This window comes from Hypomesus nipponensis, chromosome 21 (genome assembly GCF_054491055.1).
Source record: "Hypomesus nipponensis isolate SF chromosome 21, ASM5449105v1, whole genome shotgun sequence".
Classification (NCBI taxonomy): domain Eukaryota; kingdom Metazoa; phylum Chordata; class Actinopteri; order Osmeriformes; family Osmeridae; genus Hypomesus; species Hypomesus nipponensis.
Genome location: NC_140381.1, coordinates 1,543,232 through 1,561,813, shown reverse-complemented (window position 1 = coordinate 1,561,813; position 18,582 = coordinate 1,543,232). Strand labels below are relative to the sequence as shown.

General features: G+C 46.2%; 4 protein-coding genes across 8 annotated transcripts; all 4 read right to left on the bottom strand.

The window, feature by feature from the left end:
• Positions 1-1,324: 1,324 nt before the first annotated feature.
• On the bottom strand, positions 1,325-4,679 carry LOC146237309 (ribonuclease inhibitor-like). The gene is made up of 4 exons (XM_084685251.1): positions 3,816-4,679; positions 3,412-3,582; positions 3,133-3,267; positions 1,325-2,909 (listed from the first exon to the last, which is right to left on the bottom strand). Exons 1-4 carry the CDS (start codon positions 4,031-4,033, stop codon positions 2,855-2,857), a joined length of 579 nt encoding a protein of 192 aa, XP_084541377.1. The 5' UTR covers positions 4,034-4,679; the 3' UTR covers positions 1,325-2,854.
• Positions 4,293-8,989, bottom strand: LOC146237308 (uncharacterized). 5 transcript variants are annotated; one of them, XM_084685245.1, is made up of 10 exons: positions 8,672-8,989; positions 8,490-8,551; positions 8,042-8,104; positions 6,636-6,698; positions 6,114-6,356; positions 5,794-5,836; positions 5,594-5,688; positions 5,244-5,390; positions 4,707-4,749; positions 4,293-4,427 (listed from the first exon to the last, which is right to left on the bottom strand). In XM_084685245.1, exons 4-10 carry the CDS (start codon positions 6,658-6,660, stop codon positions 4,421-4,423), a joined length of 603 nt encoding a protein of 200 aa, XP_084541371.1. In that variant the 5' UTR covers positions 6,661-6,698; positions 8,042-8,104; positions 8,490-8,551; positions 8,672-8,989; the 3' UTR covers positions 4,293-4,420. The 5 variants fall into 5 exon arrangements, with proteins under 5 accessions (XP_084541371.1, XP_084541374.1, XP_084541373.1 ...); XM_084685248.1 differs by having other exon boundaries at positions 5,244-5,375; XM_084685247.1 differs by having other exon boundaries at positions 5,594-5,685.
• A 1,711-nt stretch (positions 8,990-10,700) lies between these two features.
• On the bottom strand, positions 10,701-12,649 carry nxnl1 (nucleoredoxin like 1). The gene is made up of 3 exons (XM_084685244.1): positions 12,506-12,649; positions 11,448-11,629; positions 10,701-11,037 (listed from the first exon to the last, which is right to left on the bottom strand). Exons 1-3 carry the CDS (start codon positions 12,647-12,649, stop codon positions 10,701-10,703), a joined length of 663 nt encoding a protein of 220 aa, XP_084541370.1.
• Positions 12,650-15,075: 2,426 nt separating this feature from the next.
• Positions 15,076-16,381, bottom strand: LOC146237306 (uncharacterized). The gene is made up of 4 exons (XM_084685252.1): positions 16,288-16,381; positions 16,108-16,130; positions 15,912-16,030; positions 15,076-15,687 (listed from the first exon to the last, which is right to left on the bottom strand). The coding sequence occupies exons 1-4, from the start codon at positions 16,369-16,371 to the stop codon at positions 15,383-15,385; spliced, it is 531 nt and encodes a 176-aa protein (XP_084541378.1). The 5' UTR covers positions 16,372-16,381; the 3' UTR covers positions 15,076-15,382.
• Between the last annotated feature and the right edge of the window lie 2,201 nt (positions 16,382-18,582).

Genomic DNA, 18,582 nt, shown 5'->3' with positions numbered 1-18,582 from the left:
ATCACACCTCCCGCTGCAGAACGCGCCTGTATGTGTGTGTGTGTGTATAAGAGAGATATTTTGGCAGGCCATTCCACTCGGAAAGAATCCTATATAGTAGCCTATTGCTCCTTCACCCGCAGTTTCGTTCCCTCTCGTGCTTACCGTCAGGCCCCCGCTGCGCCGGTACCCCTCCTCCTCGATTGTTCAGTGCGTCTCGTTCATCCTCCGTTTTCGAGTCTCCCCTCTCCTTGCGCCGTTTCCGCCCTGTCGTCGTTCACCCTCTGTTCTCTCCTCCCTTACTCCGTCTCTCCGGTTGAGGCATGAAATTAAATATTTAATGCGCGCGTCCTCCGCGGGCGAGGCCGCGCCGAGGGAAAATGTCACGGTGCAGACAAGATAATATCCTACGCTGCTCGTAAATCAACACCTAAAAAATGGAATGGGGTGATTTATAAACAAATTCCGTAACGCAAATATGATCACACACACACACACACACACTGTAACGGTGTCGATGGCTTTCCCCGCTCGTGCGTCACATCGATTGCACAATTCCCCTGGGATCCTCTCTCGAGCGATGACCGTTACCGCAAAGGATGCTAGATGAGGGCGAGATTAAATAATATTTTAATGAAATTGAAAGCGGACTGAAATTAAAGAGTCTTTTAGCTTCGATTCTATTGCTCGTTCCTGATGTCTCGCTCGAGCCGCAGCCGTTTTCTCTCGAGGCTACGCTTCACTATGGATGTTGAACAGCCTCTAAAAAAAGAAAACACAGGCTTCTGACTCGGCCAATGGCATGCCTCCGTTAGCTGGAGAACGGAAAACCGGAGAGGCGTCAAGGAGACCGTTGGTCCCTCGTCCATCTACCAGAGGAACGGACAGACATTTAACGGTTGGAAGACCAGACTATTTACCAGCGCATGTCCCCGAACCCCGAATGTTCCACAATGGTCTGGAACTTTTAACGAATTTCAACGGGTATCGTCGAATGCCGTCCAGTAGTAAAATGCTGAGCTGGAAAACGCTACCTCGCATCTTCCTGAGACGCGGGTACTCTCCCTCACAACCTTGCCTCCCTCTCATCGAAGGCCTTGTAACCTGTGATACAGCGCCCCCTCGCGTACAGCAGACGCAACAACCGTTAACATTTGATCCTATTTCGCATTTTTTGGCGCCTATTTTTTTATTTGAAAACGATTTGAACATTTTAAGTTACTTAGGCAACATAAAAAATACAGATCAATACATATTTATTATTAATATGGATAAATAATAAATTAGGCCTACTTCGCATATAATTTGTTTTATTGGATGCAATTGTTTTTGCAATTTTTCAGTGCACACAAAAATGCTGTCAGTTGCTATTTTCTTGTGTCTGTTTATTTGGTAAATTACACAAATTAGAGTCTCCAATGTTAAATTGTTACAGAAATAAAAACCAAGAAACACAGAACCCTGAATAACAAAGTGCAGGGGAGTTTAGAACAGTCTAATAACCCTGGTCCCTGCTCATTTAATGGACTATATCGTTTAATCTTCTTAAGTGTTTGTGATGTTCTTGTGTGTGTGTGTGTGTGTTGATCTGACAAGTGTGTGTGGGGTGTTCTGGTGTGTGTGTGTGTGTGTGTGTGTGGGGGGGGGGGGGGTTCCACCATCAACAACACACCCAAACAGCAGAAGTGGAGTGTTTCCATGGAGTAGGAACTTTACTTTACACAGGGACCCTGAGAGCTGTAGCCATGGTTACCGGTATCCTGAGACGAGCCCGACACCAACTTTAATACAGTTGTGGAGACACAGCAATAAGGAAAGTAATTTATTCACTTAGCAGACGCTCTTATCCAGAGCGACTTGCAGTAAGTACAGGGACATTCCCCCGAGGCAAGTAGGGTGAAGTGCCTTGCCCAAGGACACGTCAGCCGGGAATCGAACCGGCAAGCTTCTGATTAGCAGCCCAATTCTCTAACCGCTGTCTTGTCACAGTAACAGTAACGTGACAGTAAATTGTCTCGTTGCCTAGAAAGGCAACACACAAATATTCAACTGGAGGGTCCGGATGATGAGGTGACTTAACTACAGTCTGTAGGCTAGGCCTTACCGTTTACGGTGTGTGTGTGTGTGTATACAGTCTTGTGTGTGTGATGTTCTGATGTGTGCGTGTTGTTCTGTTCCCATACAAACACAAACAACTGGAGTGGGGCTGTTTCCATGGAGAACCATGTTGTGTTGTGGGGAGGAGGAACTATTCTACCTGACACTGGGTCACTGAGGATGAGGAGTCCAACCAAAACGCTGGGTAGAGGGGCTCAGAGAAGATGGTGTTGAATGTGTACAGGTGGGTCATTGTGTCAGAGGAGATGCTGTAGAAGGACAGAACACCAGCTGGCCAGTCCAGGTAAACTCCTACTCTGATGGGTAGACAGAAACTAACAGGTATTGAAGTCACTTGACGATTGTGATGGACAGAGAGTCTTTCACAAAAACCATAAGAAAAACGAGACATGCCCAGACACCAGGACTTGTCGTTGTGTCCAAGTCTACAGGCAGCACTCCCCCCTCTCCTCCTGATGCTTCTATATGTCACTCATAATGTGTATGTGTGAGTGGGTTTGTATGTGTGTCAGTGTTTCAATGTGTCAGTATGTACTGTATGCATTACTGATCAGCAACACAGTGACGCAATGAAAGATTACCTTCCATTGTTTGTGTTTTTGTGTGTGTGTGTGTGTGTGTGTGTGTGTAAGTGGAGAGTGTAAGTTTCGCTGTGTGTCAGTGGTTAAATCTGTCAGAATGTATGCTTGTGAGGACCAACTCTAACCCAAACACAATATCAATCTCAATGTTGGATGTACTGATGTACAAAACAACACTAACAGTTCTTAAGCAGCTGTTGTTTCACCCAGATCTCTTCATTATGGTCCACACTGTGGGAGACAGAGAGGAACAGACAGTGACACACACACACAGGATATGTTTGAAGAATGGTCAGGAATGTAGATGATTAACAAAGTAAAGGAGAATGTCAAAACACAAACACCTTCGCTAAACAGACAACCAGAACCTCAACATAACATCATTCTACAATAATCAACTACTCAGCATTAAACATGGCAAATGAAGAGGAATATATCAGTGACCAACACTAACTTGAGTTTCTCCAGTCTACCAGAGAGAACTGTGTCTCCTGGGTGATTGAAGCTCAGGTCCAACTCTCTCAGGTTTGAGCTGAGAGCTGAAGCCAGAGAAGCACAGCCTTCCTCTGTGACTCCACAGAACGACAGCCTGCAGAGAGAAGTCATCAGGACGTTACAACACTGCTGCCCTCTGCTGGTGGGTGTTGTTGACATCACTGGGTGCATTGTTGACAGACTTCTTCAACATGTTCTATGTGTCCCTGTCTGGTTCCATGTGTGTCTGATCACTGACCTCAGGATCTCCAGTCTACAGTGTGGACTCTTCAGTCCATCAGAGAGCAGCTTCACTCCTGAATCCTGCAGGTTGTTGTGACTCAGGTCCAACTCTCTCAGGGGACAGTTTGAGCTGAGAGTTGAAGACAGCTTTCTACAACTGTCCTCCGTCAGGTTACACCAGTTCAACCTAAATCAGACACGAGGAAACACATGACAACATGAAGATTAACTAGTAGACAGGAGTGATAATATAATGATATATTCCACAAAAGTTAAAATGCATCTATAGCTTAAGTATTTTCAATGATGTGTTACCATAACATGATCATGTTCATTATAACAACCTCTGCCTGTGACAGTCTATGTCCATCAATGTGTGCGGGGTTATTTTAATGTGAAGACTCCTCTACAGGTGCTGACCTCAGTGTCTCCAGTTTACAGTGTGGACCTCTCAGGGCAGCAAGGACAACATTCAGGTCACCATCTTCATCTTCTTCATCTTCATCATAACCAGACACTGTAATCCTCTCCAGGTGCAGCTCTCTCAGAGGACAGTCTGGTGACTGGAGGGAGGAGGCCAGTGATGCCCAGTCCTCATGGCTGAGACTCAAGTCAGTCAGTCTGTAGAAGCAGAACATTCATGAGCTGCACTTGCGGTAAAGTGGTTAGGACTGTTGCCTAAAAGCAGGCAGGATTCAAATCCCATCTACACCTCTGTCATACCTATACTTCAAACAACATCCCCATCTCTCCTACCTTCTGTGTCCTATACTGTATCTGAAGGACTGTGAGTGGTCTGTAAAACAACTGAACTAAAATATACTTCTTCATAACTGGCTCTCAGGGTGAGAGATATGGTCTGCATGATCTCATGTTCTTTATTGACCCCTGCACTCTCCCCTGTTGTCATGTAGAGTGGAATGAAGACGTTGTTGAGGAGAGTTCTCTCATCTTCAGTTCCCTCCAAGGTCTCAGCAAACTCCTTCCTCAGTCTGGCTTTATTCTTCTCTTTGAACGGCTGCATGTCAATAACTGCAAGGAGGAAAAAGATTACGTCCACAATCTAATACACGTCCTCAAGCCGCTAAGCCAAACAGTCTACCATTAGACCAAGAGGGAGTCCTTGTGATCCGAGGTGTGAGATGGTCATAGTGGGAAGTGTCTTTAGGCTCTAATGACCGGAGGTAGTGAATGTTACAGGAGACCTCAACTTACTACAGAAGAAGAGACAGAGAGAAAGAGTCAACAGTTTTCTGTGTTCTTATTCATTTGTCATCAGTTTGTGTTGTGAGATTATGATGGTGGTTTTACCCTGGCTGGGTGTCACTGTGCCGTGCTGCCTGACATCTGGAGTCTGACAGAACAAAACATGACAAGAACGATTCAGACACAAATACACACAATGCAATATCCAACTACACACATGCAAATCTACAGTACCCAAAAACAACACCAACATTGTTTTTCCATAATACTGTTTCCTTTCTATTTCCTGGTAAATGCAGTATGATTAATCAATAAGCCTGTTGTGCTTGTCACTGATAAATCGTCTATTTTAAGTTTAAATGTTTAGTTTAAAATGTTCTAAACGTCAGAATTCTTTAACCCTGTAAGACCCGGTTTAAAATTACAACATCTATTTTAGCTCTCCAAAAAACACATCAGCAAATAAGATTTGTTTTGAAAGACCACATTTACATAGCCAATGGGTCCTATTGTCTTGCCTTGCAATGCTATTGGATAACTGTGGTCTTTCAAAAAAAGGAAATGAGCAATTAAAGAGCTAAAAGTGACGTTGTAATTTTACAAGAAGGGGTCTTACAGGATATATAGGGTATGGGCTGTTACCTATCCTCTCAGCAGGGAGATTAATGTTCTGTATGAGGTTCTGGATCTGGGAGTTGACGATATTGGGGGCGACGACAATGCTGTGATGCTGGGCTGTGATGGAGGAGGAGAGAGTAGCTGCTCTCTGCTGCCCTGTGTGGCAGGCAGCTGTAAATACATGTCCCATTATTGTGCTATTATAATTTTATTTTCATCAATTTATTGTTGTGATTAGACTGGCTACACATCCGTTTTTACCTCATTGCATTATATATATATACTTAATTTTAAAAAGTGGTGTTTGTAAAAAGTTATATTTGACTAGATAGGAAGACTTACATTTCACATGATGCAGGTATGTAGGATCTCACCTTGACTCGTCCTTCCTACTTCAGCATCTTCTCTCCTCCGTTTAGGACCGTTGTTCTCCATCTCCCCGTCCCTCCAGAGTGGACAGCAGCTTCTGCTGGTTGAAGTCATAAGTGGAATAAAGTGTTTTACATGATCCTGCTCCAAGACAGCCATCGTACCCTCACTTATGTGAGATCAAATAATAGGCTAGTCATCTTACCCTGGTGGTGTTGCACTGCCTTGTGGGTCCTGGGATGTGCCCTCTACAAACATAATGAAAGACAAGAAGATTCAAACACAGAAGTGAGGGTGACTTGGTAGCAGCCTGGACTCATCCAGACTCTAAACACACATTGCACCAATGAGGTGAGGTGATCAGGTGGACTCAGTGAAGGTCTGCCTAGGTTCACTTTTACTTTGCTGAATATTCCCTGTGAGTAGATTGATATATAGAGAGAAGAGTTTTCTGTACATTTCACATTGTTTAACCTTGTTCATTGTTAGAAGATTAGATAAACAGCAGATCTTAGCAGAGTTTACCCAGGTCCTGGACCAAATGACGTTCTGTCTCCTGGAGGCACCTGTAGAAGGCTGACTTGACCGTCCCTGAGGTTAAGGCCTCGTACAGCTTCCTCATCTGGTCCTGTCTGGGCCGGGTATCTTTGATCTTGGAGTGGCGCTCCTGATGGATCATACCCTCCTGGAGCAGGGCATCTGCTATGTCCATCACCATGGTAACCCTCTGTGTGAGAGAAGACCTGTGTCTGTCCACAAACTCTGCTTCTGGAGACAGTATACATCAGATAGAGAGCGAGAGAGAGAAAGAGAGAGGGAGGGAGAGGGAGAAGGGGGGTGGATGGATAGAGAGGGAAAGGAAATAGAGGAGAGGGAAAGAGAATATAAAATAAGCATATTGAACAACTACAAATACTACATACTAGATATCTGTCAGGTCCAAACGAGAAAATATTAATAACGTTATATCCCCTGTCTGAGATGGAAAGCTATTCTGGTAAATGTACGTGTGTTCGGAGTTACATCTTAGTATAAATACAGTCTCACCTCTGTCTTCACTTCTCCTCTCCATCTTAGAGTCACTCTGTCTATCATGAGAGGGGGGACAGTCTGAGAAGAGGAAAAACAAAATGAGAAAGTATTGAGCATCGTGAGCATTGTGCTCTCTCTCTCTCTCTTTTTACATGATCTTGGTCTACTTAATAAAAGGACTATGGTTTTACATGATCTTGGTCTACTTAATCAAAGGTCTATGGTTTTACATGATCTTGGTCTACTTAATCAAAGGTCTATGGTTTTACATGATCTTGGTCTACTTAATAAAAGGTCAATGGTTTTACATGATCTTGGTCTACTTAATCAAAGGTCTATGGTTTTACATGATCTTGGTCTACTTAATAAAAGGTCAATGGTTTTACATGATCTTGGTCTACTTAATCAAAGGTCTATGGTTTTACATGATCTTGGTCTACTTAATAAAAGGTCAATGGTTTTACATGATCTTGGTCTACTTAATCAAAGGTCTATGGTTTAACATGATCTTGGTCTACTTAATCAAAGGTCAATGGTTTTACATGATCTTGGTCTACTTAATCAAAGGTCAATGGTTTTACATGATCTTGGTCTACTTAATCAAAGGTCAATGGTTTTACATGATCTTGGTCTACTTAATAAAAGGTCAATGGTTTTACATGATCTTGGTCTACTTAATAAAAGGTCAATGGTTTTACATGATCTTGGTCTACTTAATAAAAGGTCTATGGTTTTACATGATCTTGGTCTACTTAATAAAAGGTCTATGGTTTTACATGATCTTGGTCTACTTAATAAAAGGTCTATGGTTTTACATGATCTTGGTCTACTTAATAAAAGGTCAATGGTTTTACATGATCTTGGTCTACTTAATAAAAGGTCAATGGTTTACATGATCTTGGTCTACTTAATAAAAGGTCTATGGTTTTACATGATCCTGCTCCAAGACATCCATTGTATCCTCACTCATCTGAGAAATGTAACGTGTCCAGTAGATGGCGTGTTATCACCATAACTACACTAACCTGACCCCTGGTAGAACCCCTTATGGTGGCTGGTAGCCTATATTCATGTCTGTACACATCTACTGGAAATCTACAGATACACAGAATCAGAGCCAATGAAAAGAGACTGGAAGTCGATAGCAGTGTAGCAACTCTCCATCTATGGCTCTGTACAGAATAAGCAGTATCCAGCAGTCCTGGATAATAGTAGGTAAATAAAATACCCAAGGGCGTAGGTTTGGTCTCAGACTTGGTGGGGACATCCACCCATCCGCGCAAATCGAGATGCCATTCTGTATACTATCCCTAAAGAGCTAGTATAACTGTATAATATAAAATGCACTCTCCAAAAAAAGAGGCTGTGATGAAGAGACTGTAACACTGAATAACAAAATGTTTTATTATCATAAACCTCACCTGAAGCCCTGATGCTGTTTCCTCAGTCTGCTCTACATCTGGAGTGTTTTCATGCTGTCTTTCCTGCATACAAAATGGTTCATTCATTTTGTAGCCTATCCTATGGCTAGCAAGTTTAACCCTCCTACCATATTGTATACAGTGTTATTTGGACATTAATAATCAATTCATGATTCATTATATTTGAATAACCAACAGTGTTAACTTATTCACATAGCCAACTGTTTTTTCCAGCACCTGTCTAGCAATGCAGTGACAGTCCATCAACTGTGAATTTGTCCTAAGCTAGACCTTGGTTGAAAGATTAGCTACAGAAGCTAGGTTTAGCTGTAACAATATCCTGGGTAACATATAATATCACCAGTTAGTACTTTTCCACAGTAGAATTTGCATTCGAAAGCCTGGTCACTACCACTGCTAGTGAGGCTAGTTTTTCAGCCTGACTTACACTGCTTTTTCAAAAAGCTTCGTATGTCCCCTTTCTTCTTCTTGGGTGGAGGCATATCTAATCTACAAAGCACAAAAAGGGGCAAACTTGTAGGCCTACATGCTGAAAGGAATATTAAAATGTGTTACTCTGGCCTTTTATGTATGTATTGTTGGCAGACAGCCCTGGTAAGTTAGCTGTACCTTTGTCGCCGACACACCCGCTAACTTGTCTGCGACTTCCAGTGCAAGCAAGCAAAGTAGCATATGCTTCTTCCTGTGCGTGTCGCGTGTCAGGTAACCCTCCCCTTCGTGTTTCAGCCAATCAAATTATGGCGTTTCTTGTACTGTCGCGTCCTGGCCGTCGGAATCGATCCAAATAGAAACACAATTCGCTAAAATATTGGTGGGGACAATTCTGTCATTTTCAAATGTTGGTGGGGACAAGTACCTAGCGTCCCCCCCTAAATCTACGCCCATGCCCCCATCCCCCCTGGTTCTTACGCCACTGCACATATCCTTTGTTTCTTTCATAACAATAACTTAATTAAAGGTAGTATAAAAAAAAATAAAAAAAAACGTTTTAGCTAGTTTGAAAGGATTTCAAACAGAATATTCCACCCCTCCCTTCAAAGCCCCTCCTCCAACACACATGAACACGCCGACTTGACTACTGCAGGGAGGCAGACAGACAAGTAGCCTGTCCAATCAGAGCATTCGGTCTGAATACCGTCCAATCATTGCTGAGCTGGAAACGTTACATCGCATCATCCTTAGACGGAGGTTCTTTCGCTCACAACCTCGCCTCCCTCTCATCGAAGGCCCAGTAACCGGTGATACAGCGCCCCCTTGCGTTCACCACACGCAACAACCGATGACATAGTATCCTATTTCGCCTTCTTTTGCGCCTGGTTTTCAATTTGAAAACGATTTGAACATTTTAAGTTAGGTGCTGTCAAAAAGGCTGTCAGTTGCTATTTTCTTGTGTTCATTTTGGAAATTACACAAATTACAGTCTCCAATGTTAATTTTATCATTCATGGATCTACATCGTTATAATTGAGAGAATTGAGACAAATACTTTCCTGAAAAAATGTTTGACATTTGAAAGCCGAGTCAGTCTGCAGAGTAACTTAACAACCCGTAAAATCTGCAACATCTGGAACAACTCCAACATCTGCAACATCTGGAACATCTACAACATCTCCCTAAATACATGCATAACAGAACAAGGTGCTTTGCTAACCTTTCATACAGTTCCCGGTTGTCGAGGTAATCGTGCCACAACTACTTGAAAAGAGACAGAGATTCCTGGAATTATAGATAGAGATCAAGTCACTCAATGTAGACATGGTGAGATCTATCTATGAAACTCACCTGTTGAGTTACTTTATTTTCTTCTCATCTATTTGTGTGATTTACTTTACATTACTCATTGTTAGACCTTGAAACAGAGCAGAGGTCAGAAAATATCCACCAGTAGAGAGATAAATATGACCTGAAATCATGAAGAAGAAAAAAAGAATAATATAAACAGTACAAATGAAAATGAAAAATATTTACAGAGGAGTAGAACATGTCTGTTTGTGTTTGATTATGTCACAGTTAGGCTACATGTCATTTACATAGTTAATTAATGTACATTTACAGGCCTAAATCAGCCAAAACAGGTATAGACATCAAAACGTGTAGCACCCCACTGCTCAGTTTGGGATTACTTCTTAACAACTAGTCTCCACAGTTACCAGCTAAATCTGACTTCAGTGTAAAGACAGCCGCAGAGCAACAGATGCAGGTGGCAATTTAGCATTAGCATGAGTTTAGCATAAATTAGCATTAGCATAACAGATTTAGTCCATAGCCTTTTGGTTAGAAAATGTAAACCAAACCCTCACATTAGCTAAATTGTTAGCTAGCTTGTTAGCCCCTTGCCAACTACACACACCATTACAATTGGCCTTTCTAAAGCAGGATCTTGCACTTGTTATCCCAGCACTGTTGTGTGCGCTAGCTGCACTTGGCTGCTAGCAGGTTACCTTGCCAAAATCACGCTACTAGATGAACCTCTATCCATTGTCTCAGCAACCGTGCATTCATTGAAGGATGTTACAATCAGCCAATCAAGGACCAGACAAGATGGACACCAACCAATCATTAGAGAGTATGATTGACTCAAGCCTACTGAAGATGAAACTCCGCCCTCTCTTTTTGTCCTTGTGTCCTTCCAAAATCTTCACCCCCAAGCCCCTCCTCCTCCTCCCTCCCCTCCCACATTCCCCCCTCCCTCCTCCTCCTCTCCCCCCCCTCTCTTCTTCTTCTTCTTCTTGTCTTCCACCTTGTACTTGATCCTCCGCAGGGGGTCGGTCATGCTGCGCATCTTGGTCTCGTCAAACTCCTCGTTGATCAGGAAGTTTCTGTCGATAAGCTCTGCCCCTTCCTGCCAGTTGCGGAAGCAGTCGGTGCCGAGGCTGCAGATCTCCTGGACGGCGTTGGGGGAGAGGACGGAGGAGTCGGGGCGCAGCACCACCACCCTGGGGAGGTCCTCCACCTCGAACATGGACTCCAGCTCCCTGACACACACACACACATGTTATACACACACACATGTTATACACACACACACACATGTTATACACACACACACACATGTTAGACACACACACACACATGTTATACACACACACACACGTTATACACACACACACACATGTTAGACACACACACACACACGTTATACACACACACATGTTAGACACACACACACACACATGTTAGACACACACACACGTTATACACACACATGTTATACACACACATGTTATACACACACATGTTATACACACACACGTTATACACACACACACACACGTTATACACACACACACACATGTTATACACACACACATGTTAGACACACACACACACACGTTATACACACACACGTTATACACACACACACACACGTTATACACACACACACCTCCTGTAGGGGTCCTCGTAGGCCAGGAACAGGCAGCGCTTGGGAAGCTCTTTGAGGGAGCAGTCCAGCTGCTCTTCTGATTGGTCGAGGCTGATGTAGAGGAGGACCAGCTGGGCAGAGCGTTCCACGTAGAACTCGTCTGTCAGTCGCTTGAAGAAGTTCTTCAGTGTGGGTGCAAACTCCTGCACACACACAGTCACACACACACAGTCACACACACACAGTCACACACACACACAGTCACACACAGTTTATATTCCAAAAATATTTGATAGTTGTAACCATAGACTAGAGTGTACATTTGTAGCCCACACAACCCTCTATCTTTCTTGAAAAATGACCATCATAGGCTTAACAATATTATATCTTCAATAAATAGTGTGTTGGGGGTGCCTAGACACAGCTTTAATGCTATTGTTTTGCATTTGCTTTTTGGATTTCCCCTTACAAAGCTGAAGGGCCCTAATTGCATGAAGTACTCAGCCCCTCTAAAGTCCTATAGATAAACTGAGGGGATAAACACTCACTTGAAAGGTATCATGATGGTTTCTTTCTTGTGACATCTTCAAAGTGAATGTTTAGGCTATTTTTTTGTTTTATCAGTAGGACTTTTGGGGCCCTGTTAAAGACATTAATGACTTTAGCCTAGCATATACCGGCTACGGCGCATATCATCATATCAATACCCTAGTACATATCAAGTTAATAACAGCAACGTCACACAGAGACTCTGGGTTAGGGCCCCCCTGAGCTCATGGGCCTCTGGGCCCGGTAGGTCCGTTGGTTAATCCATACCTGCACACACACACACACCTGCACACACACACACACACCTGCACACACACACACATTCACAGTCACCCACACACACACAGTCACAAACACAGACATAAAATCACTCACATACACAAATTGTTCCTAACCCAGATTCTACAGAGAGGTAGACATACACACACGTACACACACACTTGCACACGTACACACACACCTGCACACACACACACCTGCACACATACACACACCTGCACACACACACACACACCTGCACACACACACACCTGGCAGCGCTCGCAGTCTGCAGATCCAAAGAACAGCAGCAGGATGCGGTTCTGCAGACGCAGCACAATCTCTTTCTCCGTGTCCAGCTCGTCTCGATCACGGTTGTTCTTCACTAGAACCCTGCCCAGGAACAGGTCCACCATGGTGGGAGGGGCCTGACACACACACACACAGACAGATACACACACAGACACACACACAGACATATGATGATACAGACAGATACACAGACAGACATACGATGATACAGACAGATACACCCCCCCCCACAGACACACACCTTTTAATACAGTGATTTTCTTCTGATTGTATGTTTGTAAATGTTTGCGCATGTGTCTGTGTGTGTATTTCCATGTGTGTGTATTTGCATGTGTGTGTGTGTGTTAAGATAGCAAAGCCTTTCACCAAGAACGCAGACACAAAGCACACGACTCAATCCCCCAGTCGCCGCGGCAACTTGACACCTTTGATCATTTGTCTCACCTTGTCTCACAGGAAACTCCCAGAGTTTAACGTCTCTCTTCTCTGTCTTCTCTCTCCTCTCTCGCTCGTCTTCTCTTGTTTTCCTGAGTCTCCCCCACCTGTTGGGGGGTCTCCCTCCGTCTCTCCCTCCGTCACGGTCTCTCCTCCTCCTGCAAGCTCCTTACACTGTTTATCCTGTCTCTCCCCCTCCCTCCCCTCTTTGTTGATTAACTTTCTCTCTCTCCCCCCTTCCTGAGAGGGGGATTAGAGAGGTGGTGGAGGGAGGGAGGGGGGTGAGGGGGAAGGAGAGAGGGGGGAGGGGCAGACAGGTGAGACAACCTGGAAGGACTTGTGGAGCAAGGGGAAGGGTGGTGTTTGTGTAGGGTGTGTGTGTGTTGGGGGGCAGAGGGAACACAAGAGAGAGTATGGAAGGATGGAGAAAGAGAAAGGCAGCGAGTAATTTAGAGATGAACAGAGAGTATTTGTGTGTGTGTGTGTGTGTGGGGGGGCCTGAATGTGTGTGTGTGGGGGGGGCCTGAATGTGTGTGTGTGTGGGGGGGGCCTGAATGTGTGTGTGGGGGGTTCCTGAGGTCTGGGGATGAGAGGTCTACTCCTGGCCCGCACAGACGGCTCACCTGCACAGATCAGCTGCACTAAGCTCCTTACTGTAGAGAGAGAGAGGAGGGAGGGATCAAGGGAGGGGGAGGGGGAGAGAGAGGGAGAGCAGAGACAGGGAGGGAGAGAGAGAAGGGAGAGGAGGGAGGGAGGGAGGGAGGGAGGGAGGGAGGGAGGGAGGGAGGGAGGGAGGGAGGGAGGGAGGGAGGGAGGGAGGGAGGGAGGGAGGGAGGGAGGGAGGGAGGGAGGGAGGGAGGGAGGGAGGGAGGGAGGGAGGGAGAAGGGGGACAGAGGGAGAACAGAGAGAAGGAGGGAGAGATAGAGAGAGGCAGGGAGAGAGAAAGGAAGGAAGAAGGATAATGTTGTGAAGAAATGAGCACTGGAGATAAAGGCTTTCCTGAAATAGTGGATCTTTATTAAAAGTAACAAGAACCGAGTTTGTCTGCAGAGCAACTGAACACCCAACATGGGACGTCTGACTGAACAACTGTTGCTAATACCATATCACGCACAGAGGTTTCAGTAAACATGATCACAATGTCACAGAATGACAGAATGCATGAATATAATAGGAGACGTAAATACTGAGACATCCGAATATACTGATGAAAACAGAGGGAGGGAAAGAAAGTGAGAAAAAGACTGGATGACCGAGGGAGGGACGAAGAGGGGAACAGAGAGAGAGAGAGAGCTAAACACAGTATGTGTGTGTCTGTTTGTCTAGAAGCTTTTGTGTGTTGGTGTGTGTGTGTGTGTGCGTGTGTGTAGAAGTGTGTGTGTTGGTGTGTGGTTGGGGGGCGGGGGGTTAAGGTCTGTGGAGTTAATTGACTGTGATGGGGTTAGTCTGAAAACCAATAAGCAGTAATGACCTAAAATACCATCACAGGACTTCAGTGAGGGAGAGAGGGAAGGACAGGCGACCAATAAGTTACATCTGACACAATCAGCACTTAGCAACACCCTCTCTCACACACACACACACACACACACCAGCTCACACACACACCAGCTCACACACACAGGACATGCCGTTCCACACAGTAATATATGTTCTTGTCAAAGACAACATTTCAACATGTGATGTTCCCTCCTGCTTAGTGAACTGAGACCAGCAGGACACTCGTCCTCTCAAGAGCCCCAAACTGGCTGATGGCCTCCACACGTCTTCTACTTGACATTCTTAGATGTGTCATTTGTGCCATTTCTGCCTTTGTTATTTGTTTCTGATAGAAATTGTGTTTTTTAAAAGAATAGGAAATGTGGGGAGAGAGTGAGGGGGGTGACATGTGGGGGGGGCTGGTCCAGCTCCACCTCCTTCTGCTCCACCTCTTCCTTCTCCTCTTCCTCCTCTTCTACCTCCTCAGTCTCCTCCACCTTCTCCTCCACCTCCTCCTTCTCCTCTACTTCCTCCACCTCCTCCACCTCCTCCACCTCCTCCTCCACCTCCTCCTTCTCCTCCACTTCCTCCACCTCCTCCACCTCCTCTCTCTGTTCTACCTGGTGCTCCTCCTCCTCCACCTCCTGTTCCTCCACCCTCACCCTCGCAGGACACAGCTTGAGAGGGCGGAGTTGGCAGGAGGTGGAGAAATATGGGAAGACGGTCTGGGTGAAGGAGGAGGAGGAGAAGGTGTAGATGTGTCTGTCTCTGTCCGCGTCCCTGAAACTCACCAGCCCTCCCTCGTAGTCCACACACACCTCCACCTTTTGCAGCATCTGGGAGGCAAGAGCAGAGGCGGACTGAGAGACAGAGAGGGGGATGGAGGGGGCCTCCAGCGCCTCGTACACACCCCTCCTCAAGCTCAGCCCCCACACGCCGTTCCCGGGGCAAGCGGCCACCAGCTGTTTCCTAGCGACGCTCGCCGCGGCGACGCCCAGGATCCAGTTGCGGTTGCCGCGGACGTCCACGGTCCAGCGGCGCGTCCCGGAGACGAGGGCGTCGGCCGCCAGCATCTCCCCGCAGCCGGAGAAACGCTCCGGGGCGGGGGAAGCAGCGCCGAGCGGGCGCACTGCTCCTCGCTATCATCGTCACGGTCCCTCAGCTGGGTCAGGTCCGGGGACACGGACAGGAAGGGGCTGGCCGTGTTGGGGTCCAGAGTCACTGGAGCTGGAGGGGGGGGGGGGGGGCAGGAGGGTGGGGGGTGGGGGGGAGGGGGTAAGGAGAGTGAGGAGATGGTGTGGAGGGGGAGAGAGGCAGGGGAGGAGGAGGAGAGGGTGGGAAGTTGGGAGAGGGGTGAGGAGATGAGAGAGAGGGGATAGAAACTGATTTGACTTGATTTTCACACACAAACAGACACACATCAACACAAAGACACACACACTCAGACTGACTGTAGGGGGCGATGTTCAGCATCTTGCTCCAGACGGAGTAGCGAAGGTTGCCCAGGTGTTTGGACACGTCTATCAGAGGTCCACAAACCTTCTCTGGTTCATCATGACTCTCCCATGTCCTACACACACACACAATAATAACAATAATTCCTTGTGTGTGTGTGGGCATGTCTATGTGTGTGTAAAAAGTACACACCTCTTCACAGTCTTCTTGTAATTCTGCAAGATGAGAAGAAGATGATTTAAAACAATCTATAACATATCACGAATGTCAACAAACACAATCTTCTCCCTCCCTCCAAGAAGTTAAATGTAGAGTGAAGACTGATATAGGATATAGTAGTTGTGGGTCACACACACAGGTGGGTTCATTCACCTGCAGAAACCTGACGTCCTCTTTCCCCAGTTCTCTCTCTGAGGCGTTGATGGTGGACCAGAGCGAACACATCTCTGTCCTCATGGCATCCCTCCTCTCCTCCACCCTCCTCCTCCTCTCCTCCTCCTCCTGCCTGAGCATGCTCAGTCTGGCCTCCTCCTCCTCTCTCAGGAACTGGTGCAACCTCTCAAACTCCTGCTTCATCTGCTCCTCCGTCTGCTGGGCCTGGAGCTGGAGAGAGAAGGAGGAGGAGTGAGGAGAGAGGAGAGAGGAGAGAGGAGAGAGGAGAGAGGAGAGAGGAGAGAGGAGAGAGGAGAGAGGAGACAGGAGAGAGGAGAGAGGAGAGAGGAGAGAGGAGGACGAGAGAACTACAGTTACATGTGTGTATATCTGATGCATGTTATCACTACAGTTACATGTGATCCTGTACTGCTGACTCTTACCGGCAGGTAGGCATCAATCCTCCTGCTGGTTTGAACCATTCTGGCTGTGGTCTTCACCCTCATCAACATGGACCGGAGGGACTCCTTCAACTCTGCCTGCAACAACGGGACAAGGAGCGTTTGGAGACTCTGATTACTCTGACGCAGCTGTATTTACCACACACCAGCCCCAACCCCAGCCCCCGCCCCTGCCACAGCCCCAGCCTCAGACCCAGCCTCAGACCCAGCCTCAGCCTCAGCCCCAGCCTCAGCCCTAGACTATGATTACTTGGATGTAAATGCAGCCGTATCTACCACAACCACAACCCAGCCTCAGCCCCAGCCTCAGCCCCAGCCCCAGCCTCAGCCCCGGCCCCAGCCCCAGCCCCGGCCCCAGCCTCCTACCTTACAGTCGTTGACAGCCTCTGTGACAGGGTAGACTCTGTGTCCTGCATGTCTGTCAGAGCCTCCACAGTCCCTGCACACCGGCTGCAGCTCATCCAGACAGAACAGGGACGGTCTTTCCACACACTCACACTCTCCCTCCTCTTCCTCCTCTTCATCCTCTCCCTCCTCTCCCTTCTCTTCCTCCTCTTCCTCCTCTCCCTCATCTTCCTCCTGTTCCCGGGTCCACTTTTCTCTCTTCAGTCTGTCCACATCCTCTTCTTGTCTCATCTTTGCACACTCGTCCTCCACCTCCAGTCTTTTCGTCTTTTCCTCCTTCCTGCAGAGTCTCCATCCGTCCAGATCCATAAGTCCCTCGTTTGAAGCAAGAGAAAGAGAGAGAGAGAGAGAGAGTGAGAGAGCGTTACCAAAGGGTGAGATCAGAGAGAGACACACCAAGGTATGAAGGCTGATATGCACTGGAACAGGTTTTGAGTACAGTCAGGATCTATGTGCTATTGCTTCAGACATAGCTCACCCATGCTGGGAGGGGTGTGTGTATGTATGTATGTATGTGTGTGTGTGTGTGTGTGTGTGCACGTATGTATGTGTGTGTGTGTGTATGTATGTGTGTGTGGGTGTGCACGTGTGCGTGTGTGTGTTTGTCAAACAAATGTATGCAGCAGATATGTATGTCCTCTAACAGATTATTGAATGTGTGTGTGTGTTAGCGTGTGTGTGTGTTAGTGTGTGTGTGTGTTAGTGTGTGTGTGTGTTAGCGTGTATGTGTGTTAGTGTGTGTGTGTGTTAGTGTGTGTGTGTTAGTGTGTGTGTGTGTTAGCGTGTGTGTGTGTTAGTGTGTATGTGTGTTAGCGTGTATCTATGCCAGCATGTTAGTGTCATGTTTCTCATGTCTTTAAACTAGTTTGAAATCCTGAAGCTCATTCATCACTGCTACTGCAGACGTGTTCAGGATTGTAGCCATGAAAATCATACTTCACCAAGTGGTTGGGTTTCTGATTGCTCCTTAGCTTACTGTAGACTCACCAGAACAGCAAACAAGATAATAAAACGTTATTGTCCTTTAAATGTACATAAGAGGGATATTTGCCTTTGGCATTCTGGCAACTGAATCTACTCGATACACTTTCTGTCTCTCCCTCTACCTCTCCTTCCCTCTCTCCCTCCCTCCCTCTCTCCCTCTCTCTCTCCCTCCCTCTCTCCCTCTCTCTCTCTCTCTCTCTCTCCTTCCCTTTTGTTCTTCCTTCTTTCTCTCTCTCTCTTTTTCTCTCTCCTTCCATCTCAGAATGTGACTTATTCACTGACAGTTTTATATTTTACAAATTGGATACTTCCAAGTCAGTCACTTTATCTATCGTAAATATTTTTGTTGTATTGTAATTATACTATTTGTATGAAAATACATTTCTTAAACTGTTCTTAAGGAAAGGCGGAGAGAGAGGTGGAAATGGAGGGTTGGAAGTAGAAA

Coding starts and splice junctions, on each gene's coding strand:
- LOC146237306 (XM_084685252.1), bottom strand. CDS start 16,371: ATGAGGACAGAGATGTGTTCGCTCTGGTCCACCATCAACGCCTCAGAG. Junction 16,131..16,287: donor AGGACGTCAGGTTTCTGCAG/GTGAATGAACCC, acceptor CTCATCTTGCAG/AATTACAAGAAGACTGTGAA. Junction 16,031..16,107: donor TACAAGAAGACTGTGAAGAG/GTGTGTACTTTT, acceptor GTGTGTGTGTAG/GACATGGGAGAGTCATGATG.
- nxnl1 (XM_084685244.1), bottom strand. CDS start 12,649: ATGGTGGACCTGTTCCTGGGCAGGGTTCTAGTGAAGAACAACCGTGAT. Junction 11,630..12,505: donor CAGACTGCGAGCGCTGCCAG/GTGTGTGTGTGT, acceptor GTGTGTGTGCAG/GAGTTTGCACCCACACTGAA. Junction 11,038..11,447: donor TACGAGGACCCCTACAGGAG/GTGTGTGTGTGT, acceptor TGTGTGTGTCAG/GGAGCTGGAGTCCATGTTCG.
- LOC146237309 (XM_084685251.1), bottom strand. CDS start 4,033: ATGTTCTGCTTCTACAGACTGACTGACTTGAGTCTCAGCCATGAGGAC. Junction 3,583..3,815: donor TGTAAACTGGAGACACTGAG/GTCAGCACCTGT, acceptor TGTCTGATTTAG/GTTGAACTGGTGTAACCTGA. Junction 2,910..3,132: donor GGTAGACTGGAGAAACTCAA/GTTAGTGTTGGT, acceptor TGTCTCCCACAG/TGTGGACCATAATGAAGAGA.
- LOC146237308 (XM_084685245.1), bottom strand. CDS start 6,660: ATGGAGAGGAGAAGTGAAGACAGAG. Junction 5,689..5,793: donor GGCAGTGCAACACCACCAGG/GTAAGATGACTA, acceptor GACTTCAACCAG/CAGAAGCTGCTGTCCACTCT. Junction 4,750..5,243: donor TCTCCCTGCTGAGAGGATAG/GTAACAGCCCAT, acceptor TTGTTCTGTCAG/ACTCCAGATGTCAGGCAGCA.